Consider the following 18,200-nt stretch of genomic DNA (forward strand, 5'->3'; position numbering starts at 1 on the left):
ATACACATGTGGCAGAATTTCGTTGAGATTAGACACGTGCATCTTTCCTCACGATGTTTTCTTTCACCGCCGAGCACGAGATAGATTATAAAAACAAATTTAGCACATGACAATTCAGTGGTGCTTGCGTGGGTTTGAACCCTCGATCATCGATTAAGATGCACACGTTCTAACCACTGAGCCATCTCAGCTCACTGGGCCATCTCAGCCGATTGACAAATATAATTCATATATTAAGATGTCAGGCTTTAATTTACAAAATGCTCAAATATAAGCTTACTGCTACTTAATGTCATCAATATATATACGTAATTGAATTTGTTGTAACACACAACGCAATTTTTCATGATTAGTCTTATCGTTAACATCTTTATTTTATGCAGACTGAGATACATTTAGAAATGGTTTTGTAAAAAACAATTGAAAAAAAAGAAAAGTGAAAGTAGAAACCTTCATTTACGAAACGTCTACTTTCTCCTTATTTACTAGATGATTCTTTATACATAAATATATCATTATAACCAATATAAAATTTGCCCACAGTAGAGTGTATTTTCTGTTCGACAAAACATGCAGATTTATATTCACCAGCTACTGGGCATTCTCCTTCCTGGGTACAAGTTTGGTTCGTGTTCATCGTCATAACGAGCAACCGAGTACCTCTTTCTTTAACCTGTTTCAGATTGTTTTTCTGCTCTCTGTCGTTATAGTGTAAATTTCTTATCAAATGGTTTTTATTTTTTCTTAAGTAACTTGCAAATTTGGTAATATACATATACGGGTCTCCTTCTAATAATCCTGTTCCATGAGCCTTATTAATTTGGTGGTTGGTTGGTTTTATTACCACATCCTCTGCCGCCAAACAGCATTAGTTAGTGTAATTGTGTTCCTGTATGAAAGGTGAGCGAGATATTTTAACTACAGGCACAGGGGACATAGTATTTTATTTCCCTAGATAGGTAAAGTATTCTATGCGATGCAAGCGATTTAAGGAATAGTTAATATTTTTCTCAGTGTCAATGTCTATGGTTAGTGGCGATCACTTACCAAGGTGTATGGCCCATATACCCGTCGGCCTAAATATATTATGAGAAAAAACATATCTTTAGTTGGAGTTGTGCTATTAATCATCAATTACTGTACTGCTGTTCTTTTATTTGTTTTCTTTTTTCTTTATTTTTTCTTTATGTTTTCGTTTTTACCTTTGACGTCTCTTTTATCGCGGTGTCATAATGGCCGTACACTTGATTTTATTTTGTAAGTATCTTATTCTTTCTGAACTGAATATCTTCAAATTTATTCACTTGTTTTAATTTCTACAATCTTTATTCAAGATAGTTTGTTTTTGCGACATTTTATGTTTGGATGTTTGTATGTTTAATCTAAATACAATAATATGTTTTTCAAGCGACTAGAGCTGGAATGAATTATACAGGAAATACAGTGCTGGCGTGCGCGCACAACACTCTCAACCTCACTCTCATATTACAAAGTAACGCCATTCGGCTCACCGAACCTAATCTTGGTCCCAACTATATCCCAATAACTACTAGTTAGTCTGACCCAGGATTAGATCCCGGTCCTTACCACTAGAACAACTGGATAGTATAATATAAAAAACTCATTACCGTCTCATACGAAGACCGTTTTCTGACACGTTCCTTTTGTCATCGACTCTCGGGCTATGTACGGAGCGACAATTATTTTAATAATATTATTAAAATTGTACTTTAAGATTTATTTATTATTTATTTACAAAATTTACTTAAGGTTATATGAATTGCTATTATATATCACATATAATTTGGCTCTTTGAAATGCGTAGGTTCGTTGCTGGACACGTGATTTGCATGAAATGAGAGAAACGCGCTTTTCGTAACAGGCTTTTCGCCCATCGGACGAATATTAAAATTATTTCGACGGTTTATAGAAAACGTTAATTTATTTGCCTTGTGTGTTAATTTGCGCAAGCGACTTTGGGTAAGTTCCATCCACTCATCAAGTTATGCTAAAGCTATACACCGATACTTTTTGTTCAGGTTTCATAGGTTTGTGAGCCATAAAAAGAAAATAAACATCTTAGAAATCCGGTTGACATTGATGGTGTATGGAACGGTACACTTTTCTCACTGTGTCGATTTCTATGGGAGAGGCAACCTAATCAATCTATAGAACCGAGCTAGACCTCCAGCTCATTTAACTTGATTGTTATATGTAGGTATCAGTGTTGTAAAACATTGTGGACACTGATAATACCTTAATGGTTCTAGCTTCAAACAAATAAAAGCGTAGACAACCAAGTAAAATGCTTAAAGGCGGAAAAGCAAGTGGTAATAGATCGATACAGTGGTTCTAACTTAAAATTGCACTTCCTTTTACTTACTTACATTTCAGTTGAGAGGACTACTCGAAAACTAAACTGATTATCACGTTTCTTAAAGTATTAGTTAACTTGGAACTGGGAGTTAAGCACATAGGCCTAGAATTATCAATCTAAATACACTCACACTCAACACTTAACTTAACCCAGACGTTAAATAACACTAAATTTCGAAAACGAACCAAAAGCTTTCATGAAATAGTTATAGATTATTGTTATTTAAATACTTTAAATGTGTAATTAGATATTTCCCTCAGTCAGTCCCTCTCAAAACAATGCAAAGTAAATCTAATTAGATGAATACGTTGTGCTTGATGTAGATGTATTAATATTTACATGATATATAGAGTCTGCCTGCCTCGTTGATCTAGTGACAGGATATAAAGCTGCAGATCCCAAAAACCCGGGTTCAGGTTTCAGATCAAGCCGGTAAAAAAATATTAGAATTTACCGGCCCATCCGACGTCGCTACTTAAAGGACACCCACACCAGTCCATCTATTACTCACCCACCTTTCCATAGACAAAGAACTTTTTCTTCAAAGTTGAAGTTTTTAATAATTACTAAAATAAGTCCTTTCCAAAAGGGATAAGTCTATATTCACTTTATCATAAAACTTTTGTCATGTCAACTTCATAAATCGACGATTATTAACGAACAATACAATATAAAAACATATTATGTAAAATACAAGATATAATATACATTCATGATCACATTAAAGTAGTATTTGTATAAAAATAAAAAAGGACCTAGAAGTGATCTTTTTTATCGTCCATTTTGGAACAGGCCCGGAAAACATTATGCGAAGGTAAATTATTGAGTTCTTTAACTTAACTGTGAAGCAATAAAATAAAAAGCTTGCTCATTAATACTAAGTACCTAATGTTTTAGATTATGTAAAGAGTTCATGCTCTAGCCATAAGCAACGCGTTTCCCGCGATGTCGATAGACCCTAGAAACTACTTTGGTAACATTAAAAAAATGCGTTAATATGTAAGAAAGGTATTTAATTTTATTTTGTAAAATGTTGGTGTTTTGATTTTTATTAAGATTATGCTTGTTTAAAGATCAATATCAATGTTTCTAATTTGACTTAAGGTCACTGAAACACATATATTTAGCTAATATTTTTTATATAAGTTTTTTACTATAAGTTTACAATATTATTTTAGATTATTACCAATCAATTAACTATGAGTTTCTAGTTAATATTGTTCAAAATAATTTTCTAATCATTAATAATGAAAAGCTAATGACTCGTATATAATAATGGAATAAATAATCTAATGGATAATTCAATTTCTGTTTTAAATTACTAGGGATTCACCGATGCAGTTCGTTGTTACGTAATATCGATATTGATAAGATTTTATTTTTAACTTTTCTATATTACACAAAATAACATAGAAAATTTTCAATTAAGATTATTTGCCTTGTTATATATAATTAGTTCATAATTTAAATATACACGCTTTTAATTGTTATTATTTTCTTTTCCAAAAATGTTCAATTCTACATTTCATTCAGAATATGTAATATAGTACATAATTTAACCTGAAGTTACGACTTTAAAAAGCATTTAGGGAATGTCAGATACTCAAATAAAGACTAATTAATTTCTACCATCATAAAATATTTAAACTAAATGTTGCCCTGCCGATGATACAAGTCAGTTCTATGAAAAAACAGAGGCAGTTGCAAGATTCAAGAATATTATTAATAAAAAGAAAGTATATCGTTAATAAACCTGTGACAGAATTGTGTTATTTTTGCACCGAAAACGTTTTATGTTGAAACCTTATGTAAAAGTCGCGTTACACTCAACCTTTGACATTAAAACTTCAAAACAACGTCCAATAAGGATTCTTAACTGACGGCAATTCTGCCTGTTAATTTATAATTGTCAAACGTACATACTTGCATTATTGTTACATCACTACTCAATTCAAAATCAAATTCACGTGTTCACTCATAAATGAGAATTACAAACTGACCTTTAAATGTCATAACCAGTTCATTTTAAAATCAATAAAGGTGTACTAGTAATATGTAAGATATCATATTTATTTAAAAATAAATAAATATAATGTTTTTTCAACTTTTACTACACTATTCTTTTCTTCAGTAACTTATTCAGTACATATGAGAAGAATTATTATATTTTACTATATATTAAACTAGTTACAACTTAATGTCTTTGTACTCATTATTCATCCCGTGATCATTCAATCGTGATCATTCAATCGTGATCATTCACCTCGGATTCAAAGGTTAAATGTCAAACCTAAATATATCGAACGATTTTTTATGACTGAACGATTGCTGCACCAAGTAGGAAGAGCAGCACATTGGTAGAATAAGCTTCAACCATTCTCCTTAAAAAACTACTATTAATTTATTAGTTAAAAATTATTAATTGCCACTTATCAGATAAATTAAAAATATATCAGTGACGTAAATATACTTGAAAATATTTGAAACGTTATTTGTATACAAATAACTATCAAAAACGCTAAAAATAACTCCCAATAATACTTCACAAATGTTACTTATGTATTAATCGAATGAATTATCTGATTTTTAGCTTAAATTTATAGCTGTCTGTCGATAGGTCAGATTTTAAGAAAACTTACTTTACGGTAAGCTAACTGATTAGCTAACTGACCACAACAGCCCGTATAAATTGATAATGCAAGAAATAGTAACCATCCATAAGCCCAATGCTCAAGATGGTTTGTCCCTTGTGCCTGTAGTTACACTTGTAATTACAGTCGCTGCCTTACCCTACAAACCAGAACTCAGCAATACTAAGTATTGCTTTTTGGTGGTAATATTTGTAATGAGGAACTGGTTGTACCTACCCAGACCGGCTTGAACAAAGCTCTACAATTTTATGCTAATATTGTTAATAAGCTAAGTGGTGGGACGACCAAACACGAACCAGGCCTTTTTATTTTTAATAAATGTCATATATTTTTTATAATCATATTCTCATGGCCGAATACGGCGCGGTGGCTGTCCTCAACGGAACCTTAGGTAGCAACTGTCAGGTGATATTATACTGCACGTGTGTATGTGCAAGCACACGTGTATACGTGCAGTATAATATCATGTCTATTTGTAGGTGAAAATGCTGGTGCTCGCAATAACGTCGGTGTCATACTCCTGACTCCACCGGACAGAGATCAATCGAAGACCGACGGCATTAAGAGCGGGACCGCAGCCATGCCTACTTCCCAAGTGAAGGTTTCGACAGAGAACATAAAAGACTTAATTTTTAACAATATTAAATTAAATATCTAAAATATTGTTGTTGATAAATCATCAAATAATTATTATAGTTTTATATTTTAACTAAAATAAGGAATTATGTCAAGCAAAGTAGAGCACATCTATAGCTTCGCTTTATAGGAATCCAATTAAACTAATTACATTAGGATTGCTTGCATGTATTCCATCACAATCGCAGTAACTATCAAAGAAGCGACTTGTTTCAAAGTAAGTTATAAAAATGCCGAAAGATGACCCAGAGACCGCGGCGCTCAAAAAGGAATTGAATGATATAATCGCCAAAGCGAAGGTAAATATGGAAACCATTTTATTGATTGTTTATTGCCTAGTAATTCGGTATATTTAAGTGATAGCCTTGTATTTATATAGTATATTGATTTTCTTCACTGCAGCGTTTTTTTAAAATTTTTACTCTATTTTTTTTAGCTTTGCGCGCGATCTTTTATTGCTTACAAATTCGTTAATCGTGATTATAAAATAAATAAATATGTTAATAAGAATTATATATTTTTTTAAAATATTTTAACAATTTATATTTTATGAAAATGTTTTTTATTCCTCAATTATTTGTTTATAAATCCTATAACATTTAGGGGATAATATTAGAATATATGAATTTCAACTGTAGCGATTGTATTCGACTGATGTGGCTTCTTAGAAAATTAAGTTTAAGCCTCTTAAATCCAATTTGTATCGCTATTTTCAGATGATTCATTTATGTACCTAACATTTATATTATAGTCTTTGATTTCAAAACCTCATTACACTGATTAAGTTAAATTGATTATCATTTCCTTTCAATACTTAAAAGACGTTCGATAGTCTGATAATAAAATTTATTTTCTATTCTAGATAGTGACCATGTTAGTGCCACGTCTTAACTTCTAAAACGCATTTAATCAGAATTAATTTATATATAAGTAATATGGGTATTCTTCCAGGCGGAACAAGAAAAAGTTGCAGACGCTAAACTAGCGGAAAAATGTGGCGATATGGCTGATGTTCCTAAGATTCGTCTTATAACTAAGAAAACCTTGAAAGGGCATATTAATAAAGTTAACTCCGTCCACTACAGCGGGGACTCTAGGTATAGTACTTAAAATTAATTAGAACCTTATACGCCATTCAAAATCAATCATCCATATAAATGTAAAGTTATAAATTCATTTAACTTCGCCGTGTAAATATAGTTTTTTAATATACGCTGACGTCCGACTCCGCGTAAACAAACGTAGATCAAACAAATGTTTCATATAATATGCAAAAGCCCGTGGCCCGCCGGCATGAGGTCGTAGAAATTACCTGATTCTCGATGTATAACTATATAAGACCAATAGCGACAGCTAACTTGATAAATGTAATAAATCACTCTTCGCTTAGGTCGTTTGAAAATTTCCCTCAGTTGGAAACAATTTTCATAATCTGATTCAAAGGGAAATTGAATTTAAGGATGTCCTACGGGCGGAAAATCAAAGCTGGTACAGAATGTGCACGGCTAACTTTATTTACACGGTTTTAAGCAAGCTACAGTGAAGTCCGACATGTTTATTACAAATTTAATCTATCATGATCTTTTAAATTTCATACTGTTTTGCACAATACACCGTTATTTGCATTCAAATTAATTGAAAACTAAGAAAAATTAAACCATAGCTTAGTGCTTTTTAAAATACACGTAACGAGTATATAAGAATGTAGGTATTTCGTATTATTAAGGCTAGTTTCAATGGACAAAACAGACTATAAAAATATTTAAAACGATTTTTCTTTCATACCATCCTATACATGAGAGCAAAAGGCCAATACCAATATTAACTTATACCCGCCCCTGATACGATGCACTCTGCAGCCGTTTAATAGGATTCCTTTGACGTTGGTATGACATCCGCTCGTTCTCCTTTTTTATATTAAATATTTTTAACATTGCGTGGATATGTGTATCGCCTTATAGTAATTTGAAGTTGTATGATGTAAAATGTACAATTTAATATGAGTCAAGCATTCTGTATGTTTAGCTTGCTTAAAACCTGTTAAGTAATTAAAATTAATTTAAAATGGTAATATATATTAAAATACATACATACTTCCTAAATAATATATGAGTGCAAAATAAAGTTTTCTTGAGGGGAAAGCAGGCTTTTGTCTAACAATGGAACATTTACAGTCTATTACAATGAATTACTAGTTTTGTTGATATAAGATATCGTATCTCTTGTTACTGTTACTTCAATTACAATATAAAAGAAATTATTATTAGTCTCTGGCGTTAAATTATCTGATAATCGAGAACTAAAAACAGTTTTCGTATACGGTATAATTATATAAATTTTTGAAAAATAAATAAAATAACTATATTAAATAAAAAAAAAAACATTATGTCAGAGGAAAGGAACAAAGAAATTTTAATGTCCAAAACTGACATTTTCGATTTTTTTATGTTTCTTCCTTTCCACTGCCGATTAGTTTTATTTCAATATTACAGGCATTGCGTGACAGGTTCTTTGGATGGTAAGCTTATCATCTGGGACACTTGGAGCGGCAACAAGGTACAAGTGATACCGCTACGCTCTGCCTGGGTGATGAGTGTCGCATTCGCTCCCTCTGGAAACTTTGTTGGTAATTATTTACTTTATTACATTTATACAAAAATACATGATCATACCGCCTTAATCGTTACGTAAATATGCATATTATTATTAATTATAATAATCACTAATTTTCTTCTTCTTAATAAATAAAAACGAATATTTAAATATTTATCGAAAATGTACTCGTATTCACAAAAAATGTATCCGATTGTGATAAAACTCAGTTTTTGTTAAGCGTAGGTTTGCGAAAGTTCCTGGTCAAGACAAAACAAGTCTTTTTTCTATATTTGCACTCCAATATAAACGGTTTATGTAAACCAGTAGTTCCCAAACTTATTTTTCTCGTGGACCACCTATTAGCATGTGTCCGTAACCACAGTTTGAGAGAAACACTAAAATATGAACTATTTAAATTTGTTTAATATTAGTGCTTTTAATTCTATCCTTAGTAACACTATGAGTATTTCAACAACAAAAATCCATTAATTTGTTAGTGATTCACTCAAATTGATGAGGAAAAAAAAAACCTTTGGCATCAAGTATTTATAGTGGTGATCAAATTCATGTCTGAACAAGCATGCATTGTCGGGCGGATAGCGCTTTGCAAGTCTGTACACGAAATTGTACGTAATATCGAATACGCAAGTTTGGAAAAGTAACAGTCGCTTGCCTTATTAAAATATTATCTGCTTAGTTAGGTACTTAAAACAATGTAGGTAGACCCTTCTAAAAACTATGCTTACATTTTTGCTCTTTACTATAAAAAGCAGATAATTTTTCGTGGACCCCCATTAACATCTTATGGACCCCCATTTTTTATTCACACCTACGTAGACCCCCAGCAAGTCTCCCGTGGACCCCTGGGGGTCCACCTGGACCACTTTGGGAATCACTGATGTAAACCATTATTCTACCCGAGCGAAGCTGGGATGAAGCCGTTTTAATGGTATAAATTAATATTTATACGATTAAAACTGTAGCTACTGCTAATATGTAATATTCCTGTAATAATTTACCACAAATAGCTCTATAAAATTATAAAATATTACTTATTTAATAATGCGACTGTTTAGCGAAAATTTTGCTCTGTTCCAATTCGTGAGTTTTGATTTTCTACTCAAAGAGAAGCAGTACAAATGTAGCAATGAATATTTGTTCATTTAACAGGTATTCTAGTTAGTTCTAGGTTGTAAATTATCCAGAACTAGCTTTAAGTGAGAAACCACTCGATAACCACAAAAAAATATTATTTAGTACTAGTGGCCCGGTACGTGCTTCGCTACGTATAAAGTGATATAATACAAAAATGAGTTAGAACATCGATTCATTTCTTTAAAAAAAATATTTACTTAATTGCTAGCTATTTAAAAAAATAATTCAAAGCATTTGGATAAACAATATTTTTGGTTTTTCCATTTTGAGTGTGAATAAACAAACGGCTGGGGGACCGACTCTGGAACAGGCAACATAAAGTTGGCCGTGTGAAAAACATGATTCTTCCAAATTCACACCACAAACGTGAACGTTTGCCCTTGGGCCTTGTTGATGGACATCGCAAAAGATAAACGAACAGGATATTGTAATCGTTTGAACTCGAATGGCATATCAGTTTGAATCATAGGGATACGCGGTATCAAACAAACTTCACCTTTAGATTTACCAGTTAAGATCGTAGCCTCGATCAAATTTGGCTATAACTTTTTCACTGTCAATCTGGTACCATTACACAGTTTTGGTGGATTAATATTTCGCAATAATATAAGTAAAGAACCAACTTTCAGATTTAAGCAGTGCGGTAGCATACCAGCCGGTTCCAAAGAATTTAAAAATTCAACTGGAAAGTTCATCGCCTCATCTTGATTCATAGCACTGTCAATTGATTTATATGTCGTGAATACACCGGGCAGTTTCTCTTGAATTTGAAAATGAATAGCATTGATATGAATGTTATTTGGTGCTAAAATGGCGCGTTCTCTCAACCAATCATGATTTATATAATTATAGAATATTCGGAAAAACACATTCAATCAATTCATCTATTGATTACACAATAGTACAAAAATTGTTCGGTATAGCGATCAATCCATTGGTCCTGTCGATTTGTATTTTGCCATCACCAATTTCTAACAATTGTTTTGAAAACTCATGGGCAGCTGGATCATTTTGTAGGTTAATACGCATATTAATGTTTAGTGTCAATTTTTGTACATAGTTTTTAAATAGCTATCAATTAAGTAATATATTTTTTTAAGAAATGTTTTAATAAATGTTCTAAATCGATGTTCTAAAGGTGGAATCAGACGGTTCGTTTTTTGTTCATTTTCGTGTTTCATTTTGCATCTTTCACTCAAAGTGACTCGTCTAAATACAAAGTGAAACAAAAGTGCCGAATGAATTCATTAGTGAACTGATCCAACGACGTTGGATCGGTTCATTCGGCATCTTTCATTCTCACTCCGAATGAACGAAAAATGAACAGTCTGAACACAGAGTGAACGTTCACTCGGATTTTGCCATTTTGTCTCGAACGCTGTAGCAGACGGTCGGTACGTCAAACGTCGCGGCAAAATGGTGTTCAAGTGGAACGATCAAAATACGTTGCTGTTTTTGGAGAATTATAAAAAAATATATATATTTTTTTTAAATTTTTTGTTGTATTTTTCACATACTTCTTGGAAAAAGTAGGATATCGTGTTTCAAGTTACTCTATATAAATACTCAAAAGTTCCAAAACTATCGCCAGTAGCCAGGTTTCAGTACAATTTGAAGTTTTGTTCGGTTAGGTATACTCTCTCATTAAAGTGTTTTCTTTCTTTATTAATGGAGAAACAAGTAAAAGAAGTTCTTCAAATTTACTGTTATCCATTCGCAGATGATTGCAATATCATTCTGGACCTTCATCAGCTAGTTTTCTCAACAATGTATCTGAAGCTCCAAATATATTTCTTCTTCAATCCACGGTCACCCACCACCGTCGACGCTCTTTTTCCTTCTTTTTTTTAGCTCCTTGATCAAATGATCACAAATTAAACTTATTCCAAGAGACACGACTTCATACGGCCATATTGTAAGAAACTACCGATGAATGTTCTTTTTTACGTCATTCCAGCTAAGCCGTGTGAACATGGAATGAAAGAAAAATGAATCATTCACTCAAAAGAACATTCACTCGAATGAACTGTCTGATATCACCTTAACTGATTTTTGTATTATTTCTAATGACAGCTCAATCATTTTTAAAATAAGAAATTGTGTTACATGCCAGTATTTAATGCTATGCCATGGGTTATTTGGAAATAATAAATTGAATTAAGACGTATTACCTATTGAAATTGGTGGATGAGTGTACACATTTTTAATTGATACTTGCTTTTAATTTGACAGACAATTCCCCGTCTAAAAAATCTCCATTAACAAAATGACCCGCCATTTATTGAAGTCATTTGTTACAAAAATGTGATAAATGAAGAACCACTTGACCGATTTTGTGCAAACTTCACATAAACCATCTACTAAATAGTCCGAACAAACCCTGAAAATTTTGTTTGGATACATGAGCCCGTTCTTGAGTTATAAAGTGACAACGAAAAATGCCACTTATTTTTATATATAAGATATAGCGTATCGGGTACAAAATTTCTTACAACTAAATTATTTGTCAGGTTTCTATACGGAATATGGAATTAAACATGTGTGCAGGGCAACACATATTGAGTTTGCTGTTTCACACTGATATGAAAAGAATAGAGGGTGCTATTATGATTACGTATTTGTAGAAGGGCCGTTTTTATTAATCCTAATAATATTTAACATTTAATCCACAAAATCAGTGATGAATATGACGTCATACTACTGCTACGACAATTTCTACGTAGGTTTGAATGAAGCTTAAGTTTACTAATTATATTTATGTTATATGTTTATTTAGCATGTGGCGGTATGGACAACATGTGCACGGTGTATGATGTTAACAACCGGGACGCCACGGGCTCAGCGAAGATGGTGCGCGAGCTGGCTGGTTACGAAGGGTTTCTTAGCAGCTGTCGTTTCCTTGACGATACGCACATACTCACAGGCTCCGGAGACATGAAGATGTCTGTATATTTTATAGCCTTAAGTTTTTATCCGCTAAAGTACCTTAATCTTTACATATATAATTTTATTATTCAGGATTAACCTTATAGAAAGAAGACTTAATCAATTATTGCTTTTATACCAAGCAGTCACAACAACATAGTATTCTCGTTCATCAATAATAATATAAAATAATAAACGAATTTATAGAGTTTATAAAACTAATAGCATACCACGTCTCGGGTCTTCGTTCTGACATTAATTTTGCATTAAGTTAACATAGAAGTAAATAAGTTTTTATTACTTATTATTATATTATAAAAGGTAACATAAGCTCTGCTAAAAATGGAAGAATCGTAAGACAGAGGGTAGCATCGAAAAGATAAAGAGACTCTGTGATCAAAGAGAGAGACAACGTAAAATTCGTGCTCTCGAATATTAAGGCGAACGAGTCGTGCGACTTCAGAAAATAAGAGATCACGCGAAATATCACGTTCCCTTGTATCTGAAAACGTACGAGGCAAGCGTCTTCATAATATGAGATATCACGTGAATATAGCGCGTTCCCTTGAATCTGAAGACGAATGAGCCTTGCGTCCTCATAATATCAGAGATCACGTGAAAATCGCACTTACCCTTGAATCTGAAAACAAACGAACCGTGCTTCTTCAAAATATGAGAGATCACGCGAAAATACCACGTTCCCTCGAATCTGAAGACGAACGAGCTTTCAATCTCCAGAAAGCCGCCAAATACGAGCGATATACACGTGCTGTCGAAGCCAAAGAACAAAGCTATGCAATTGAAACATCAATATAATTGAAATATCAAAGATGTTCGTTCGTCAAAACTAGACGAGTACGTACAAAAACGTTAATCTCAAAGTGAACACATACGGAATATTCGGTGTCAAGAGTCTGAAGATGAAAAAATAGATTTTAACGTAGTTATGGGATGTATGAATGAGCTTCGTATGCAACCTCTCATACTGAGTTGAGCAGTCACTGTTCATAAATTGCAAGGTATTTCGGAACCGCGTTAGTATATTTAGGTAAATCTGTTTTTGCGAAGGGTTAAGCTTACGCGGTTTTTAATACAGTGAAAATACTTGATGCACTTGCAATTGGTGAACTAACAAACTGTTAACCGTGCATACCAGGAAATGATGCGTTTAGGCAATAATTCTCAGTAACTGTCCTACGTACTCCTATTATTATGAGTGCTCCACTACTAGTTAATAATAATAGGAGTATGAGCCCCGTAGCTTCACCCGCATCAAATTATTTTATCGCAAGAATTTTAGGACAAAGAGTACGATATTTCATCTTTATCCGTTCAGTTGTTCGTAAAGAAGTAGTCACACTCTTTTGGACTTTTGCATGAACCATAATAATAATAACTATTAATTGATCGATCGATTGAAGTCGGTTAAAAATAGTTACCTAGGTACCTATTTTACGTTAATTACCTTTAATGACGCTAAAGCATGGAAATAATTGCGCAGTTGTGTCTGGGATTTGGAAGTCGGCAAGAGAGAAGTCGAGTTCGACGCTCACGCAGGTGATGTGGTGACCATATCCTTAGCACCAGGTGAGTACTTTGTTTTGAATAGATAGAACAAATTAATATTTTCCTAACTTATTATTATTCTATTCAAATCCGTTGATTAAAAGCCAACACCTACTTGCATCTTAAAGTAAATTTTGCTACACCAAAACACTTGAGACCGCTTTATCTATCTCTCGTAATGATATTGTGCCTATAATTTAAATACTTCGACTAATACCCGAAAATTACTTTTTTTTAACAAATGTCGTAGACATGGCTAACATATATAAAATATTTAAAAAAATGTGCTTAATTTTGTTCGTATCCTATATCCATGCCCTATTTAATGGTTCTTGAAGACTTTTTTGACATTTATACTCAACAGATATGAAGACCTATGTTACTGGTTCCGTTGACAAGACTTGCAAGCTGTGGGATGTGCGAGCGGAGAAAGAAAAACAAACTTTCTTCGGTCATGAAGCGGATGTGAACAGCGTATGCGTAAGGAAATTTACGATGTTATTAGAAACATTTTAAACAATTACTATTAAAGCATTTACGAATTATTTTGTACCAATAATTACTCATGATTCAAAAATAAATTTAGTGAAATCGGTGTATACTACCTTTACATAAATATTTTTTTGTTGCCAGTACCATCCTAGTGGTCAAGCATTTGCAACTGCGTCCGAAGATAAGACAGCGCGACTGTTTGATATTCGCAGCGACCAACAACTTGGTCACTACACGCCGCCGGGTGCCAGTGGCTTTACTAGTTGCGGTTGGTATTTTGAACGAAGGAGCTGTTGATATAATTGTACTATTGGAAATTTTAAAAGCGAGTAATAATTTAATATAAGCTTCACTTTAGTATATCCTATCCTGCGATAGGAAAACAGCATGTAATTATAAGTGGTCACACACACACCTCACACTCACGCCCATCCATATACGTTAGTATGTTATTATTGTATCTAGCCTCGGCGGCCAATCTCAAGAGTGTCGTGCCAACTACGCAGAACAAATCAAAACGTTTGTCCGCAAACGCAAGTGCACTCCCTATTCCCTTTCAAAATCCGAAGGGACGGTAAGACCTACGCAAAAAGAGTTAAGGCGCAGGACCTGCTTTACGTGCTTTCCCAGGCACGGGAATGCACACACTTCCAAATTTATGAACTATTTAGAAATATTACCAATAGTTAGCATAAATTAAGTAATTAAAGGACTAAGGCATTTAATTTAATTTTAGTGCCCTGTATATATTTGATTTTAAATTGTATTCGTCTTAGCCATATTTACTCACTAAATCAATCAAAATCACACAGCACCTTCTCTACATTCATGAGTATGGCCTGAATATGACGGCATATACGATGCAACTTTAAAACTCAATTTCCTTCCACTTTCCCACTTACCGAACAATTTCTGCCTTTGCACATTATGAAACGACGAAAGTACGCCAATTTTCAAAACATTAAAAAATGTTTTCTATTTCTTTTTATGCATATTGCATTAAGATAAATGCTTGACTTGAAGGGCTGAAAGATGCTGAAAGGTGCTGAAAAAAATCAAGAAAATGTTGAATTGGAATGGCTGAGTTGAATCAGATTAATACAGATCAAGCAAATTGAATCCTAAGTTCATCTAATAACAAATTTGAAATAAAAATATTCTTTACTAGGGTTGTCGGTTAGCGGTCGCTATCTACTCGCTGGCTCGGACGATAACACTGTTCATTCCTGGGATACTCTGAAAGTCGCCCATACAGGTATACATTTTTATTTTAGATCGGACTATGCAATAAATCCGCAACATTTGAAAAGCGGATTAAATAAAGAGATGCAGATAGAAATTGGTTTATTCAAATGACATGAAAAATATTTTCTAAATTAAGTGCTGTACTTCAAGTTAAGCGAATCTGTAACAGTATTGTCACCCACAAGACATAAGCTTTGACTCAAAGATAATTTAGACACAAGGACTTGGTAGTCGTTACGATGCCAATAAAAGAAAAAAATGATAAAACGGCGAGTTTTGTGGAAACTAATCTCGTTTTACAGAAGTGTTTTCATTCCTACTGTAAAATTATAAAACAAGCATGTTACTTACTGTCTCGATATTAAAAAAATATCGTTAACAATTTGATTTTTTTAAATATTATAGGTATAATTATTTATATATTTTATAGCATATAAACAAACTTTGACATTGAATTGATACGATATCATTGGGCGAGACCTTGAATCTATGGTTCATTATTGATTCGCGAAATAATTGCGTTTGAATGTCGGCGAAGTTGTTATCGGAACAGTAGAAGTAAAATTAATTACTTGTTAAGAATTGTTTGTAGTACATTTAAATATCAAATGCATGGAATACGTAAATCTAGGTTCGTTTATCTTCGCTCCATCTTCAATTGGAATTGGATAGAAGGTTACTGTTGTATCTATGGGCATATATTGGACATAAAACCACAGATTAAACCAGTAGGTTGCATTGTACTTTTGATTATTTTATTCTTTACAACGTAACAGGAACGTTAAACGGACACGAAAACAGAGTGACGTCTATTTCGTTGGCGCCGAGCGGCATAGCACTGGCGAGCTGCTCCTGGGACCAGGGTGTGAGGGTTTGGGGTTGAATCTTGTTACCCGAAGAGGTTTACCAACACTTAAAAAAAATTGTTTAAACATATCTCATTTCCTTGTGAAAAAAATATAGCAATATCATTATTCTGTCAACTCATTTAGGTGTATTTGGATTTATTTCAATCTATGTATTAGCTTATCATGTAAACAATTATAGCTATTTTTAGTCTGTGAATTATATCAAGCCTTTTTAATTAGTATATATATAAAAATGAGTATATTTTAATAATTTGTATTGTATTTTAGAATTGTACGGCGATTGGAACCCCACTAAATTCATAGACATAAAAAACACGCCAATTATAGAGTAGGTGGATTTTCATTTTAAAAATAAAGGCTCTATCATATAAACTCTAACATTTGTCCCATATTCGCTAACCACAATTCCTGCTTTCATAATAGATATTATAAATATTTTATTAAGAAAAAATGTATTTATTCGTTCTGTTAAGACAACTTTATGTTAATTTAATAATTATAGGATACCATACCACGTTTTCACGTTTGTGTTTATAGAAATAAATAATTATAATATATTTTTAGTTATTTAATCAAATATATCAATAGTAAATTTATTGTATTCATATTTAAACATATTGTATTGTTTTCGATGTAATAAAAAAGTTTAACAACTCGTTTTTTAATTATTTATTATAATATGATATCTTATCATCAATTGTTGTCGGTATATAGATTATTATCTTTAAAATGGATTGACTAGACTAGAGATAGAAAGTTGACACATACGTCGCGTCGTCGAGGAGGTTTATATACAATACATTTTTAGAGTTCGCTAGATGGCGCTGTAGCACATTAAGTTATCTACCGTCCAACACACAGGCAGTTCGTTTGCCGGGTTTTGTTAGTTTTCAGTATTTCGATCGTATTCGGCAAGATGTAACTTTTCTGGATTGTAACCCTCAAAACACTTCTACACAAAAAGGACAACCGTTCCCATTGAACATGTAATAAACTTCATTGTCATACAAACATTATTTTTATTATTTTTTAACATTTTGATGCAGTTTTTTTTTAATAGATAGAGTGATTCAAGAGAAAGGTTTATATGTATAATACATACATAATATAGTAGAGAAACACTGATAATTTACGAGGTTGCTATTGTGATGTCGTAAAAAAACACATTTTTTTCCGCTTATATTGCAAATGCCGGCTGAACCCTACGAGATAGATCAAAATAATGCATACTGTAGTTCACCTTAAAAAGGTCTACAAAATAGTCCGCGATGGTATATGTCTATCTCTTAGGTATAACCAACAATAGCCATTTTTTATCCTTCACTTTTTTCGAGAAATAATGGCTTATTTATGAAGCAATTTTAAGTATTACAACATTAATATTTATCCAATTAAGTACCTTAAATACATTGTGCAATTAATATAGATCAATATGCTAGTCGGAGGGAGAAAACTTGTGGTGTTTCATCAATCACTGGTAAAATGTTAAAAATAAATTATTTATAATATGTTAGGTAAATAGGATTTGTTGTATAAAATAATCGGAAATTTAAATATACTAAAATACATACTAAAGGTATTAAAGTTTTAGTTTTAGTCTGTAGTACATACCTAGGTACTAAAGGGGGACTATCCACTAGTCTTTTTTTCTCATGCGCTTATTCTAACATAATAAATGTGTTATTAGAT

At 32.6% G+C, this 18,200-nt stretch overlaps 1 protein-coding gene across 1 annotated transcript; it reads left to right on the plus strand.

Annotated features, from left to right (window-relative positions):
- The first annotated feature begins 5,805 nt into the window (after positions 1-5,805).
- LOC113402077 (guanine nucleotide-binding protein subunit beta-2) lies at positions 5,806-16,742 on the plus strand. Its single transcript, XM_026642200.2, has 9 exons — positions 5,806-5,963; positions 6,616-6,761; positions 8,157-8,290; positions 12,191-12,356; positions 13,841-13,926; positions 14,270-14,385; positions 14,539-14,665; positions 15,566-15,652; positions 16,419-16,742. Exons 1-9 carry the CDS (start codon positions 5,895-5,897, stop codon positions 16,523-16,525), a joined length of 1,038 nt encoding a protein of 345 aa, XP_026497985.1. The 5' UTR covers positions 5,806-5,894; the 3' UTR covers positions 16,526-16,742.
- The last annotated feature ends 1,458 nt before the right edge of the window (positions 16,743-18,200 follow it).

The sequence above is a fragment of the Vanessa tameamea genome, chromosome Z (genome assembly GCF_037043105.1).
Source record: "Vanessa tameamea isolate UH-Manoa-2023 chromosome Z, ilVanTame1 primary haplotype, whole genome shotgun sequence".
In the NCBI taxonomy this organism is placed as follows: domain Eukaryota; kingdom Metazoa; phylum Arthropoda; class Insecta; order Lepidoptera; family Nymphalidae; genus Vanessa; species Vanessa tameamea.